Genomic DNA, 17,133 nt, shown 5'->3' with positions numbered 1-17,133 from the left:
ATGGCATTGGTTCCCAGACGATTAGAACCCACTTAAAATCCGATTCAACCTAAGAAATATGACCACGACCCACCAGTACAGTACGTGCATCAGTTACATTTTTAAACCTCTGGCCCATTTGTTTTGCTCTTTCAGGCTTTGTGAGATGAGACTGATATCAACACATTGACGGTATGTTACAAAACATATAGTTATGTTGCCTCTCTTCCCCTCGCTGTAGAGTCTGTCACTCACTAGGGAATTGAGAAGAAAATGAAAGTACTTCACAGTGAGAGAATGGAAAATAAACAAGATTAGATTTGTCATCTCATCTGCCTGGCAGCACACTTAACACCAATGACAGGCATGGGGAAACATAGGGATATCAAAATATGATTGCTTCAGGGCCTGCTGTGTAAGTCAGCGGAGAATACAGCACATACCTGTTTCCAAGGTAATGATGGGAATGAGATGATACACTTGACTCTGATCCAAGGCTTACCTGGAAGGCCTCCTTGGCGACAAGGTCGTCTTGGTCCCCTCTGGCCCAGGGTTGAGCATTCTGGGAGTCCAGGCTGCGTCCAAACATGTCAATGTAGAAGAAAACATACTCCTCCTGAGGAAGGCCTGCCCGCTGGAAATGAACCATCAGCTGCCTGAACGTGTCCGGAGAGCAACACACAAACACCACTACGGGGGCAGAGAGAGAGAGGGTTATAAAAAGAGAGTAAAGACAATAGGAGAGTAATGATAGTTATTGCACATATGGTCAAATATTGTTTTTTTCTAGCAAAATACACAACAACCAAGGTCCTGAATTATAGACCTGTCTAATACATGTAGGAATAAGAACAATCTTGTAAATTAATGAGCATTTCAACCAATTCTGAAGCAAAAGCATGTAAGGTAATATGTCAAATTTCTTTCAAGTGTATTCAACAAGCATCTTTAAAGCCATCCTTTAAACAGAGCATATCTGTAGGATCTTAATTGTATCACTCTTTTGTTGATGAGAATTTTCCTGCACAGCAGAAAACTTGTAGTGTATTCAAGGTTTAAAAATGCTTCTAAAGTTTGTAATTTTCACTTCAAAATTTCAGAGTTGATTTGCCCTAAAATAAAATGAATCAACCTCTACAAAAAAAATCCATTAATTATAATACACATAATAATTCACATTTCCAGTTGCTGCAGTGTTTTTTTCCTGCTGTAGCAAACTGGCTCAAATTAAGATCCTACATCTGTAACAATGTGACAGGTCTTCAATTTAGTTCAACCTGCAGGCCAATGTTGTGTGAGCAGAATGAGGAAAGCAAAAACACATAAATAGATCATGGGATGGAGATGCAATATGGCAGTAGTGCCAACATATCTCAACAGCCACCTGGTGGAAGGGACTTTGTGGATCTGAGGCTCTTTCCTCTGTTGCTTCCATCGTCCTCCAAATCTCACTGACATCAGCCACCTCAGATCCCAACTGGTCCTTGTTTGGGAACACACACACTAAAGTACACAACAGGCTGACCAATACAAGGGTTGAAAAATCGGTGGCCATCCGGGCAAAATTGAGGCATTTTGAGCCGTCCTCAACAAGGTTGGAAAGTGACAGTGAAGATGAGGCCTCAGAGTCCTATGTTCAAGAGGTGGACATTAAGGGAGAAGACTTGGAAGCCTGAGAGGAAGACAGCCAAAGCTTTAGCTTCTAGACTATCATTTTACAGATGTATGTTGAAAACGTTTTTGGGAGATGCGATGGATCATTGGGAATCATTCAATATTCCCTTTTGTTGTTCAGTGAAATCATCCCATGTGAAGAGTCAACTCATTTAAATAAAGTTCCATTCGTAATTAAATAATTGTTTTCTTTTTCTATTGGAAGGATTTAATCATTTGCAATTATGTCTACTTATGATAAGGTAAAAGGTTTATGTTTCTTTCTCCATATATGGTAAATATATAAAAAAAATCTACATTGAAATGGTATTAATATTCATTTGCATACATTTCAGTTACTTCCCATATATTCCCGTTAATTCCCACAGAAAGTTTCCACCTCTGAATATTCCCCAAAATGTGCAACCCTACACATGACGTCTAGACAAACAGACAAACAAATAGACAAACAGACAGACCAACACCTAATAGGCACTTCAAATCATACTTTCTTCAAAGACGCACCGACTTCAGGCTTGTAAAGTCCATCAAGTAAAGAATAATTTTTAAAAAATGTTGGTTTATGTACCACGGAAGTCATATTATACCAATAAGCTCACTGGTCACCATGGCAGCACCCACTCGTAGCACGCGCTCCAGCAGGTATATCTCATTGGTCACCCCCAAAGCCAATTCCTCCTTTGGTCGTCTTTCCTTCCAGTTCTCTGCTGCCAATGACTGGAACGAACTGCAAAAATCTCTGAAGCTGGAGACTCATATCTCCCTCACTAGCTTTAAGCACCAGCTGTCAGAGCAGCTCACAGATCACTGCACCTGTACATAGCCCATCTGTAAACAGCCCATCTATGTACCTACCTCATCCCCATACTGTATTTATTTATCTTGCTCCTTTGCACCCCAGTATCTCTACTTGCACATTCATCTTCTGCACATCTACCATTCCAGTGTTTAATTGCTATATTGTAATTACTTCGCCATCATGGCCTATTTATTGCCTTAACTCCCTTATCTTACCTCATTTGCACTCACTGTATATAGATTTTTGTTTTCTTTTGTTCTACTGTATTATTGACTATGTTTTGTTTCTTCCATGTGTAACTCTGTGTTGTTGTTTGTGTCGAATTGCTATGCTTTATCTTGGCCAGGTCACAGTTGCAAATGAGAACTTGTTCTCAACTAGCCTACCTGGTTAAATAAAGGTGAAATTCAATTAAAAAATATATAAAATAATAATGAGTCACCGGGCCTTTACTGCGGTGTGGAGATACAGAATCATCAGAAAGTATTCACACCCCTTTGCTTTTTACAAATTCTGTTGTGTTACAGCCTGAATTTAACATTTATTAAATGTAGATTTTGTGTCACACACTATACCCCATAATGTCAAAGTAGAATTTTGTTTGTAAAAAACAAATGTCTTGAGTCAATAAGTATTCAACCCCTTTTTCATGGCAAGCCTAAATAAGGTCAGGAGTCAAAATAACAAACCGCATAATAAGTTGCATGGACTCATTCCGTGTTCAATAGTGGTTAACACGATTTATTTACCCCATCTCTATACCCCACACATACAGATAATTCTAAGGTCCTTCAATCGAGTAATGAATTTCAAGCACAGATTAAACCACAAAGACCAGGGAGGTTTTCAATGCCTCGCAAAGAAGGGCACCGATTGGTAGAAGATGAAAGAAACGGACGCTGAACATCCCTTTGAACATGGTGAAGTTATTATTTAGGCTTTGAATGGTGTATCAATACACCCAGTCATTACAAAGATACAGGCGTCCTTCCTAACTCAGAGGACGAAAACCTATGGTGACTTTAAAACAGTTACAGAGTTTAATGGTTGTGATTCGAGAAAACTGAGGATGGATCAACAACACTGAAGTTACTCCACAATACTAACCTAAATGACAGAGTGAAAAGAAGGATGCCTGTACAGAATAAAAAAATATTCCAAAACATGCATCCTGTTTGCAACAAGGCACTTAAGTAATACTGCAAAACATGTTTAGGGCAAATCTAACACAACACATCACTGACTACCACTATTCATATTTTCAAGCATGTTATGGGTATGCTTGTCATCTGCAAGGACTAGGGAGTTTTTTTAGGATAAAAATAAACGGAATACAGCTATAAGCACAGGTAAAATCCTAGAGGAAAACTGGTTCAAGATGCTTACCAACAGACACAGGGAGACAAATTCACCTTTCAGCAGGACAATAACCTAAAACACAAGGCCAAATCTACACTAGAATTGCTTACCAAGGTGACATTGATTGTTCCTGAGTGGCCTAGTTACAGTTTCAACTTAAATTGTCTGGAAAATCTATGGCAAGAAAATGGCTGTCTAGCAAAGACCAACAATCAACTTGACAGAGCTTGAAAAAAAGAATCAAGAAAAATCCAGGTATGCAAAGCTCTTAGAGGCTTACCCAAAAAGACTTCAACAAAGTATTGACTCAGGGGTGTGAATACTTACAGTACCAGTCCAAATTTACTCATTCAAGGGTTTTCTATATTTTTACTATTTTCTACATTGTAGAATAATAATGAAGACAGCAAAAATATGAAATAACACATGGAATCATGTAGTAACCAAAAAAGGGTTTTGAGATTTGAGATTCTTCAAAGTAGCCACCCGTTGCGAGCTTTGCACACTCTTGGCATTCTCTCAACCAGTTTCACCTGGAATGCTTTTCCAACAGTCTTGAAGGAGTTCCCACATATGCCGAGCACTTGTTGGCTGCTTTTCCTTCACTCTGAAACTCATCCCAAACCATCTCAATTGGGTGAGGTCGGGTGATTGTGGAAGCCAGGTCATCTGATGCAGCACTCTATCACTCTCCTTGGTCAAATAGCCCTTACACAGCCTGGAGCTGTGTTGGGTCATTGTCCTGTTGAAAAACAAATGATAGTTCCACTAAGCGCAAACCAGATGGGATGGTGTATCGCTGCAGAATGCTGTGGTAACCATGCTGATTAAGTGTGCCTTGAATACTAGATAAATCACAGACAGTGTCACCAGCAAAGCATCCCCACACCATCACACCTCCTCTTCCATGCTTGACGGTGGGAATCACACATGCAGAGATAATCCGTTCACCTACTCTGCATCTCACAAAGACACGGCGGTTGGAACCAAAAATCTCAAATTTGCACTCATCAGACCAAAGGACAGATTTCGCCCAAGAAAGTCTCTTCTTGTCATTGGTGTCCTTTGGTAGTGGTTTCTTTGCAGCAGTTCGACCATGAAGGCCTGATTCATGCAGTCTCCTCTGAACAGTTGATGTTGAGATGTGTCTGTTACTTGAACTCTGTGAGGTGCATCTGAGGTGCAGTTAATTGCCGATTTCTGGGGTGCAGTTAACTCTTAATGAACTTATCCTCTGCAGCAGAGGTAACTCTGGTTATTCTTTTCCTGTGGCAGTCCTCATGAGAGCCAGTTTAATCATAGCGCTTGATGGTTTTGTGACTGCATTTGAAGAAACTTTCAAAGTTCTTGACATTTTCTGGATTCACTGACCTTCATGTCTTAAAGTAATGACGGACTGTCGTATTTTACCAAATAGGGCTATCTTCTGTATACCACCCCAATCTTGTCACAACAAAACTGATTTTCTCAAACACATTAAGAAGGAAAGAAATTCCACAAATGAACTTTTACCAAGGCACATCTGTTAATGTAAATGTATTCCAGGTGACTACCTCATGAAGCTGGTTGAGAGAATTCCAAGAGTGTGCAAAGCCGTCATCAAGGCAAAGGGTGGCTACTTTGAAGAATCTTTGAAGAAATATATTTTTTTGTTATTTGTGTTATTTCATAGTTGATGTCTTCACTATTATTCTACAATGTAGAAATGTAAATTCAATTTACATTTTCAATAAGTTTGCTTAAATTTCAAAAAATGTGTTCACTTTGTCATTATGGGGTATTGTGTGTAGATGGGTGAGAGAAAATATATATTGAATCCATTATAAATTCAGGCTTTAACACAACAAAATGTGAAATAAATCAAGGGGTCTGAATACTTTCTGAAGGTACTGTAAATAGGGTTAATGAGAGAAAGGAGGGGGGACACTCAATGTTAGTCCACAAGCTAATTGTGCTGGGGTATAGTAGTGCCTGTGGCGGTGTGTCAGAGACAGTGATCTGAAACAGGGCTTTATTAGCTCTATGATCAGCTCTGCTCCCAGCCAGAGGCTAACTACCTCGGTCAGACCCTTCATTAGCCTGGGTAATTACTGCAGGCTGCCAAGTACCTGGCACTGCCACGGCAGCACACATTAAGTGTGTGTGGATGTCAAACCGTGTTCAGCATTCTCTGTGCGCCATTGTGTTACTTTTGCCTGGTCCAAAAACAACCCTTAAGCCCTATGCCCCATAAGCAGGTTGTGCTGCTGTGATCCTGTGTGGCCTGTTCTAGTACAGGTAGGGCTAGGCTGATCTAGTCTAGTCTATTCTAACGTGTCAATGTCATAGTGTATTGTGTTCTGGGCTGGTCTAGTCTGATGGGTTATTGTGTTATGGTCTATTTAGGGTCTTATCTAGTTTATTGTGGTCTGGTCTGGCACCATGTGGCTTGGAAGAGTGGCACAGGAAGTCTCCAGGGACGTGATGACATTCCTGTAGCACGCACTTCCTGTCCTGGCGGCTCTATTGTTTCAGGGTTAAATGGCCCTGGTCAGGAAGTGAGCAGTGGAACCAAACCAACAAACCTAAGGAGACTAAAAGGGATCTCCCGGGTCGCCCTGGGCTCAGGAGACTTATAAGTAGAAGGAGGTTCTGAGTGCCCTCCTCCTGGTGAGACTCCATCTATATCTGGATCCACTACAAACAATGGCGCCACCAGTTGTTTGGTGCCACACTCAACTTCTAGTGGCACCAAGATATATAACATTTGGTGTAAGACAAGCTGTTGACACCCTTGATTTTGTTATGAATGCTGACCCAATGTGCAACATGAGTGGATGGAAACAAACCAGGATGGCATCACGGCTAGAGGAGTGTAGAGCGGTACAAGGGGGCAAAGCACAGGCCTGACCCCTGATCCCAACACCAGGCGGAGCAAACACTGTGACTTTACATACCTTTCATGCCTGATAAGTGCACAGTCACACACACACTTCCACTATCATCTTCAGGCGATCTGACACTTCCTTTGAACTTCGAACCTCAGAAGAGCTGATGATGTAGTGGTTTCACTGTGGATAGCCCAGCTGATACCATGACGATAGGGTGAGAGAGCAAGAGTGAGGTGGAGATAGCGAATAGAATGTCTGTCACACATCAGCACACCATCCTGTCTGATTTTCTTACCTTCACACAAGGTTAGCAGAAGGTGACATTGAGAGATAAGGGGGATGTTAGAAGGAGAGGGAGGGTGATGAAAGGAAGGAATAAGAACATTTCTTACTTTTTCTATTTCTTTCTCTCCCTCCACCTTCATTTATTTTTCTTAACTTAATTCAGAGTACACAACCGCAGAGTAGCGACAGGCTGATGGACCATTATTATATATTTACAAACTTTTTAAAATGTTTTATTTAATAACTTAATTGGCTGTTATCGAGTCACGGATGTATGTTTGCCACGTTGAATTCTGTAGCCCTCTTTACTCTGTCTCTCACTACCCCACACAACTTCTTCTTTTCCTATAAATTGGTAAGTGATAACATAATCAATCCCTCTGTGTCAGTGTAATCTCCCAAAACATTCCAGAGAAACAAAGACACTTGATTAAGTCTTTGAATTACTGTGATGTAGGACCTGTCAACTTCCTCCTGAATACACAGACAATTCCGCAGTCAAGTGATAGAGACAGCAGACTTCCATGGTTCTTGATTAACCATTACATTATCTAATTGCATTACAATTACAAATTGCGATATGCAAACAGTGGAAGTGAATCCCAATTAATATTGTTATGCGGGATATTACTTAGAAACATTGCTGCTAGGCATACCTATTGGGATAGTTGGATGATAGCAAGAAGACTAGTGTATGGGGACCCGAAGCTGGCAAAATAAATGAGAATGATGTAACAGTATGTACCAGTATGTCACTGTGTACTTCACTCCAAACAACCCCTCTATGTGTCCATGCAGTCACCATCTCACTGGGAAAAAACTGGTTGAATCAAATCAAATCAGCTGATATCTCAAAGTGCTGTACAGAAACCCAGCCTAAAACCCCAACGTTGTTTTTCATTTCAACAAACAACTTAAAAGTATTTCGGGAATGTTTGTCTTTTTTCACCCATTTTTTTCACTCCCTGGAAGCTAATGGTCCCCACACATGGTAGAGAAGTCTGTAGATTTGTCCCCAGCATGGAATTACTAGCCATGACTAAACTACAATTCAGTGTCTAGTTTAGAGCTGTGCTCTCTTATCTAAACACTTAGAAAAAAGGGTTCCAAAAGGGTTCTTTGGCCGTCCCCGTAGGATAACCTTTTCTTGGTTCCATATAGAAACCTTTCTGGATTAAAAAATATTCTACCTGGAACCAAAAGGGTTCTTCAAAAGGTTATTCTATGGGGACAACAGAAGAACTGTCACGACTTCCGCCGAAGTCGGTGTCTCTCCTTGTTCGGGCGGCGCTCCGCGTCGCCGGTCTACTAGCCATCGCCGATCCACTTCTCTTTTTCCTTTGGTTCGGTCTTTGTTTTCACACACCTGTTTTCCATTTCACAATTATTTGTTCCTGTATTTAAACCCTCTGTTTCCCCCATGGTGTTGTGCGGGATTATTACATGTTCAGTTAGGCTTATTTTGATGGCTGTTTTTTTTGACGGGTGCTGTGTTCACCCGTGCGTTACCGTTTTGGTCAAGTGTAATTGTTACCTTGTGCCTTGTTGAGTAAAGTACGTTGCCCACTCAGTCTGCTCTCCTGCGCCTGACTTCATGCACCAGCTACACTCACCATCTGACAAGAACCCTTTTAGGTTCTAGATAGCACCTGTTTTTCTAAGAGTGAACATCCAACATCATACAGAAAACATCCAATTATACAATGTCTAACCATAAAAAGCTTTGTTAAATGTTAAATTAGCATAGGAGTGTGTTCAAAGCTGAACCATTACGGCAGAAGCAGCCTCCGTCCCTCCCGGGACTCCCGACTCCACCTGTGATGAACAGCAGGCCTAAACTCACCAAGATAACTAAACGTGTGTGTTGACTCATCTGTGTGTATTCATGCAAACCAACAAATCTAAAACCAACCAAAACCATCATCACTACGATGTCCCCCAGGCTCTAAGGAAAACTAAAGGCCTACATGTCTGGCTCCCCTCCTTTTCCTTGCCTCTCCAGGATTCCAGAATATACATTTTTAACTAAAGCCAGATGGACGGGGCCGGGGGGGCTAAGGGGGAGAAAAGGGAAAGGCAAGGCCTTGTGGGTAGTTAGGTTCAGCATGGCCACCTTCTGCCTCGGCAACCATAGCGTTAGGAGGAGGTGAGATGGAAGCTCCAGGGTCTTGCGTCACCCCTTTTGGGAAGTCCAAGCTATGGGTTGAAGGAGTCATGTCGAGGCAAGGGTGATGTCAACAACCCTCTTAACACTGTTAACAAGCTCAACTGTCAAAACTCTCTCGCTCATCAACACTTTCTACAAAGATCTGCCACCATGAAAGGTAATTGAAAAATCCCCCCCTCCCTTTCACAGGTAGTGTGATGTTCTTGGAACTGTGTATAGACATTTCAAATCAAAGTTTATTTGTCACGTGCGCTGAATACAACAGGTGTAGTAGACCTTACAGTGAAATGCTTACTTACAGGCTCTAACCAATAGTGCAAAAAATGTATTATGTGAACAATAGGTAGGTAAAGAAATAAAACAACAGTAAAAAGACAGGCTATATACAGTAGCGAGGCTATATACAGTAGCGAGGCTATATACAGTAGCGAGGCTACATACAGACACCGGTTAGTCAGGCTGATTGAGGTAGTATGTACATGTAGATATGGTTAAAGTGACTATGCATATATGATGAACAGAGATTAGCAGTAGCGTAAAATACATTTCTTTATAGACAGGAAATCCCATTGGGATGAATTGAGTGCTCCTATCTCGTCAAGCAATTGGGTGCTGTATAATTCCTCAACTAATGATTAACAAGCCATGCATTGCTTTTGGATGCGCAGTGCATAGTTTTGCTACTCGCATACTGTACACTCACTAACCTATAGAAGTTATGTAATCACTGGGCATGTGGGTGTGTGTAGTGAAAAGGAAAATAACTCAGCCTTTCTTTGATTCGGCTTTCTTTGGAAGTGATTATCTTTACTGTATGGCTTTGACAGAAGATAGAGTTTCTCATCAATAAGATGAATGGGACTGATACTGAACCACCCGTGGAGCTACACCGTCCTTGATTAAAACAGCCTGTTCCAAAATATAACTGATTAGCATACCAAGGTGGGGGTGAGGAGAGCAAAGAGAAGGGCAAGATAGAGTTGTGGCAGAGAGGGGGTGGCAAGGGGAGAGCTGTGTCCACACGGGTCCATCATTTAGTGATACATTTCACCTTTGCTCAAATATATTTGCTAATATCAAAGTCCAAATGAAAAGTCACTTTCACACTTTTTCTATGTCACCTCAGAAACTCAGGTCAGGACTGTGTTGATAAACACCCCACTCACATGATTCCATGGCTTGTGTAACTAAACGAGAATCTTTTTGTTTATTCCATGTGTAACTCTGGGTTGTTGTATGTGTCGAATTGCTATGCTTTATCTTGGCCAGGTCGCAGTTGCAAATGAGAACTTGTTCTCAACTAGCCTACCTGGTAAAATAACAGGTTAATTTTAAGGAATTAACACCAAAATAATTTAAAAGAAGTGCAGTCGACTGTGCAAATCCACTCATAAAATATGCATGACCAGTGGACTGGAGGAAATCCTTCACAATATTCAACTCTTCCTTTCTGTATAAGATTATCTCATAAAAACATAATGATACATTATTATATTGGTTATTATGGTTATAATTATTGCATCTGATAAATGCTGTGCTCATGAAAGGACTCTTGTGGGAAACAAATGGCTGATTTTCTGTTGTTGTTGTTGACTAAATATTTTTGACATTTCAGAAAATGGCCCCTTATTAAATTTCACACACCATGTACACCCACCCAGTCCATCGGGCTTAGCTCTTCTACAAGTTATATGATGAGTTACCAACGTTGAGTTATTTAAACCCTTAAACTTGATCAATATTCAATACACCACCATCTCCATCCTGCTCCCTGCAGTGCAGCATTGGTGGGTTGGTAAGGATCCTATTTTGAAAGGAACTGGAAGAGGGGTCAAAGTGCTCAATCAACTAAAGGGCATTTGTAGTGTTCCTATGGAATCTGTTCTATTTCTTGACTAATTCTGTTGAGTGTTTCCCAAATTTATTTTTCTCAGTTTTGTTTTCCCTATTTTTAGGTTTTCGCTCTCAAAATCAGTTTTTTTATTATACAAAATCAACAAAACTGGATTTTCTCAGTCAAGGATGGGCAACTTTGATAGGGCTGGGGGCCACAAAAATCTGAACTCATCATGAGGGGCCACAGGTTGCTCACGGATCTGCACACCCACATCCATGCTTAACAATTATAGATAGCTGGCAGCTAAACTAATTTAGCGATCTAAAATAATTTGAGCTGACATGGGCTAATTGACTGGCTATCAGTGACTGACAAAACAAGAGAAAAACGGCTGATCCACAACCATATTTAGAAATTGCACCTTGTATATTCTAGTATTTTAACTCAAGTAAGTTGAGACCTCGACTGAGTTCAAAATAAGATACACTTTTTTGATATGAGAGACCACACTTTCTGTCTTTTTCTCCTGGATTATTGTTAAGGCCCCTGAAGCAAGAATGAAACCAGTCCAAAACAATCCAAGCCATGTTATTTTTAATAAAAAAATGCAATTGAGAGAAGCAACTGTTGGTGAGACAATGAATGCACCCAAACAACAGACTGAGGTCCTTGCAGCACGTAAACCGTCTCTGGCGTCATTTCCTCATCATAATTGTGTGAGTATTTATTTATTGGTCCCTGGGGATGGCGGCAGGGGGTGGTGAGGTGGGGGGACATATTGTGAAAGGCTTCCTCTCTCTTGATGAGTGCTGAGGAAAAGGTCACATTACTGCTGGTGAGTGTGACAGATGTGTGTCTATGTGTTACGGTGGGCTGGGTAGGTTGTTACATTATCTTTTCGCACCACACACATATTTGTTTTTTTTGCACATTGAGCACTCCTGCCCCTCACTCTCTCCAACCATAGCATGAGATGAGTGTTGGTGTTGTTGTGGTATTACTTGTCTCTGAGCTGTGAAAAGAGTTTCCACACGCGGAGAAAAGCAATGCATGAAATCTAAATGTAAAGCAGGTCTGTCTGATCCTCAAACCATCTGCTGTTCTGAAACAAACTGACAACCACCACAACAACATGAAAATTAGCTGCTGATTGTGTGCTCTGACAGAACAGAGTTACAGTCAGGAAGTATTCTTGTACTCTCATATACTGTGTAGGCTAACCCAAATGTTCCACTTGCTACTTTATGACTTAGTCTTTTCTTCTTTGAGTCAGTCATATTTCCACTATAACTCTTCCATGGATATTCTTCTAAATGGAGTTGTACAAATGGCTGTTTCAAGCATAGAAGATTTTCTGATAAATACCGTGGGAGTTTAGTTTATTTTGATTCCTAACTGGGCCATGGCGGAGGTTATATTCAGGAAACGGCCTTTTTACTCAGATATTATTTATATTTTACACTGGTCCCAATCTAATGAACCATTGCATCCCCTATGATGGCTTTTTCCCAAGCAGGTGTATGAGCAATAAAAAAAACATGTCTACGAAGGTCTTTGGGTTAAACATTTCCTGACTGTTAATGCCAAACAGACACTTTAAAGTGGCAATCAGTAGTTAAAACAATAAAGTAATCTCCGGTCCCTGTTTCGGTAAAAAGCTAAGGGATGGGGCTGGAGAAATGTAACCACTCTCAAATTCATAGACAGAGCTATGGATGCAAGGACTGACCATCCATGATATCAAAATAATAGATTTAAGCATGTTTTGAGGCTATATAGTTTATATTTACTTGCTTATATATGAGGCATTTATAAGTTATATTCTTCAAGTATCAATGAGTACATATAATTCATTTATAAGTTCAAACATGGATGTAGCAACTTCAGATTGCTCCTTTAACCTAAATACATAAAACAACTCATAAGTTCTGCGCACACAGGTCAACTGCACTCCATCAAAATGCATGGCTTTACAATTAGCTCTGATCCCATGTCCTTTTTCAAATTAGTGTGGCCATTCTACCAGATCTCAGTCAGACAACCTTAACTAAAAGCCCTAATCAATCACACCCAGTTGACTGTGAATTTGAAATAAACCAAAGACAACAGTATTCTGGCGCTCCATAAAGTACACATTTGGATCCATGTAACCAAAACAACAAAGTTCACAGTGTGAAAACAAAAAGAAACATGTTAAGTCACAAATGCTTTCTTGTTGAACAGAAATTCCAGGACATGGATTACCAGTTTTGTTTGAACAAATCCCTAATTTGACTAAATCCATAATTTGCTCACCTCTGGTTAAATATGATGAACTGCAGACCAACAAAAAGCAAAGGGCCAGGGTAATTAGCCCAATGACGGAGTCTGTTTAGCAGGAAATACCTACAGATCTGATATGTTGACTGCAGCTCCCTTATAAGGTCGGACAGCTCTTGACCTCTGTTAATAAATGTCTTCTCTGGAGACGTTTTTATACCCGTGTGGGAACGGGAGAGGGAAGCTCATAGGGAACCAATCGAGAGGCTTATCTATCTATTTGTTGACTCACTTGACTTTGCAAAGAAAGTGATTGATTGGAGTAGCAATGAATTATATTTGCTTTGTACAGTACTCACTGTGCCCATTTCCTCAAAGGCAGCAGAGGGGTAAACTGAACCAAAATACAGTGGAATTGTTTATTTTTTTTAAATAAAAAATATTAAAAAAAATATATATTTATTTTTTCATTCGGTGGACAAAATTTGAGGGGTCCATAAAACTGCTGCAACATCTAAGGACGCCGATCTTATTATCTCTGTCTGTCCTGAGGACAGGCCATTTGCAGCAGTGAGTTGTCTGATCTGCACAGCATTGATTGAGCTCATAATTCTTGCTCAGGCTGCCGGTGCATTCATGCCCTGCAGCAATGATCAAAAGCTAATATCCACGCTTAACAAGCCATGCTGCTACGAATCATTCAGAGGGCAAGAGACAACAAATATCATAGGTAATAAGTGAGACACACACGCAATCGTAAATGTGAAAACAAGCACATACAGCTTAGCTATTTTTGTACAGCTGTGTCAACAAATTCAAAGAAATCTATGTCATGAGGGCTTCGGCTGAATAAATAACATGCTGCAAGAAGGTTCTTTTTAGGCTGTTCTTAGGCTGACAAGCCTAACCATAATGAAACAAGTTCCACTGTGCCAACCCACTGAACATTAACAGATTTGCTCTCACAATATGTAGAATACAAAGCTGTGAATAATGTGTAGTGAACGTAGGGGACTCACCTCGGCCATCTTGCTTGATGTTGTGGAGCAGGTCAGAGTAGTTGACAGGTCCAGTGTTCTCCTCAAACACCAGGTCCACCGAGGTGATGTTGTTCAAGTGTAGCTCTGTGTAGAGGCCCTCCACAGCGAAGTAGCACGGCCGGTCATCCTTCTTGTTATCACTGAACATGAGCAGCACCTGCTCCTTCCACTCAAAGTGCTTGCAGATATGGAGGCCGAACTTGCCCAGCTTTTTGTGCGTGGGGCCCGTGTTGGTGATGGACGGGTACATGTTGATGCCGTTGAAGCCCACGGCTGGGGCGCCCGCCGTTACCATGGGGATGTCCCAGTGGGTGGTGAAGAGGCCCACTGGGGAGGAGGTGTAGTCACAGCCCGGCCCAATGAAAGCCCAAGGGTCGTGGGCGAACTTGAGGTCAACAGCCATGAGTGGGGCGATGGACTCAGAGCAGATGCCTTCTTCGTTCTCGCTGTTCTCAAACACGTAACCCAGGTGGTGGCCGCGGAGGAGCGCTGGGTCAGCGTTGATGGTGTTGATGGCTCGGTCCAGAGCCGGACCCACACGGGGCCAGGCCCAGGGGTAGGCAGTGTTTCTCTGTGGTAGGATGATGGCCAGCGTGATGTTCCCGTGCTGCCGATGGTCCCGGTGCTCTCTGGGGCGTCGGTGTGAATCACGGTGCCGGGAGGACATGCCAGACTGGACCCACTGGAGACAGGCACCCAGCAGCAGAAGAAGAACCAGCAACAGTTTTACTCCCTCCATCCTCATCCTGCTAGGCTGCTGAATAATGTCCTTGTGAATTATTTATCCTGTAGAGCTAAAGAGGGAGACATAGGGAAACATTTGTACACACACAGACACACACACACAGTTTGGAGTCTCTGCATATCTGTTCAACTCTGTTCAAAGAGCTGTTTTGCTTCGTCACAACTGAATTCCCTCAAACTATTTTTCTTCATGTCACGTTTGAGTGGCCTTTGCACTACCATGTTATAGAACATCTGTGAGAGGGTGACTCCCTTATACCAGACTGGCGTTACTGAGTTACTGGGCAGTTCTGATCCCTCAAATCAGATATATACTCAGGAGTTGAGAATATAAACGGAATAATTAACCATGCATCAAAGAATGTCAACATGTGTGACAAAATACTTGTCACAGCTTCCTTTAGTAAGTTATAGTGAAGGTGAACTTTCTTAGACAATTACATGGTTGTTAATTGCCTCTATCAAACTGGTAGACCCTTGAGCCTGCCCCTGACAGGATATGCATTGATGTAACTGTTAAACTGCACTCGTTAAGATTTGTTTAGCATCAAAGCCTGGTACACCACCAAATACCGAAACAATTTAGCAATAATCGATGTTGCCTTGCATGCCATTTTCACATGCATGTAGGCTAGATAGAACAGTGTTCAATCTGAGGTCAATTACTTTGATTCATTTGAAGCTATAGGCTACATCTTGTTTATAAAGTATTTTATCAAAAACAATTGAGTAATAGGGCGCATTGGGTTATGATAAACTGATGTCTGAAATCAGATAAAGGCTTTTTCTAGGAGATAACACATATTTAAAACTACTAAATGTATACATAACAAAACCTAAAACGTTATAAGGACGGTATGCCTGGTTTTGTAAAGCTATTAGCTTTATATTAAGCCTAAATATTTGTTCTCACATCAAGTCATTTTGGAAAACGTGGTGCACTGTCTGGCTGTAGCCGATATAATTTAACATGGATTCAAATTTGTTGCGGCTACAAAAACATATTTGACATCTGCCTAAATTCAATACAATTACCTTGAATTGAGTTTTCTCTCTCCATGTCAAACTCTGGTTTATTACGACGTCTTGGCACGTGTGACTGTCAGTGACTGAGGTGAAATATCAGCTGCGAGGCTCGAGTTGTGTGGGCAGAGGTACTGATGGGCATGCGAAACCCGCGAAAAGGCAACGCGTGGTTCACGAAAGCAGGGGATATCGACCAAAAAAAACGTCAATTATGTTTTTCCTTTTAGTTGCGCCCAAAGAAATAAGAAACAAATCAATTTGGAAAATCAACAGAATGAATGTACAGCCACAGTCAGTAATTTGAGAGGTACTAGCTCCCACCTCTTATTACCAAAGAAAACAGACTGGACAAAGTTGACGTTGGCTTTCCCGATTAAATTATTTTAGGCTAAGCCATGACAGTCGGTTATTTGCTGTGTCAGACAAAGTAGCCTATCTCTGCAGAAAATGTGCCTGTTGTTTCATAGTTGTAGCATGAGAAGGTGTAACTTTTTGCCTGAATTAGAAAATAGTCCAAGGAAAGGCTATCAAAGTACCAGCACTGCTCAGCACCTTTAGCTGTGTAGCAGGTTTCCAACTCAGGGAAGCTGATTCTAGGCCTGCGTGGGTCAGCTGTTGAACTCCAGGGTCAGGAAATCCCACCGCATCAGGTAGAGAAAGCGAGATGACAAAAGTAGTGTGCCGTTACACACCAGGAAAATCCTCTACAGCCACGGGTCAAAGAAACACGCGCACACACACTCTGCTTCCCTTCGTCTGGTCTGAGGGTGTGTTCGGCTCCTCACACAGCTGTAGATCCGTGTTTGTGACCCCCTATTGTTTGTGTGTGTATGTCTGGTTTCATGACAGTATTCCTTGTACTCTGTCTGTCTATTTCAGTGTTGCGCTGGATAGCCTGAGGCAGCCTTGGCCAGTCCGAGTAGAGACTGACTGCCTGACGCTGGAACAGTGTGTCTGTGCTTGTATGAAAGTGTGTGTGTTCATCTCGTGGCGCCGTCTTACTCCGGCACAGGGGTAGGCTTTCGTTTCCACTGGAACGGGAGGGAGGGAGGGAGGAGAGAGATAATGCGAGAGAGGAGGAGTGGATCTATTAC

At 41.6% G+C, this 17,133-nt stretch overlaps 1 protein-coding gene across 1 annotated transcript in view; it reads right to left on the bottom strand.

The window, feature by feature from the left end:
- The window catches only part of LOC110486473 (atrial natriuretic peptide receptor 1), a 51,062-nt gene extending 33,929 nt beyond the window's left edge, over positions 1 to 17,133 (bottom strand). The window contains exons 1-3 of the mRNA XM_036945018.2: positions 16,049 to 17,133; positions 14,249 to 15,063; positions 482 to 669 (exon numbers count right to left, since the gene is read on the bottom strand). Coding sequence (XP_036800913.1) covers positions 482 to 669; positions 14,249 to 15,014 — 954 coding nt within the window. The 5' untranslated portion in view covers positions 15,015 to 15,063; positions 16,049 to 17,133. The remainder of the gene's footprint in view (positions 1 to 481; positions 670 to 14,248; positions 15,064 to 16,048) is intronic.

This window comes from Oncorhynchus mykiss, chromosome 2 (assembly GCF_057628025.1).
Source record: "Oncorhynchus mykiss isolate SJ-2025 chromosome 2, ASM5762802v1, whole genome shotgun sequence".
NCBI classification, from domain to species: Eukaryota; Metazoa; Chordata; class Actinopteri; order Salmoniformes; family Salmonidae; genus Oncorhynchus; species Oncorhynchus mykiss.
Note: the sequence above shows the minus strand (reverse complement) of the source record. Positions and strands in the feature narration are given on the sequence as shown.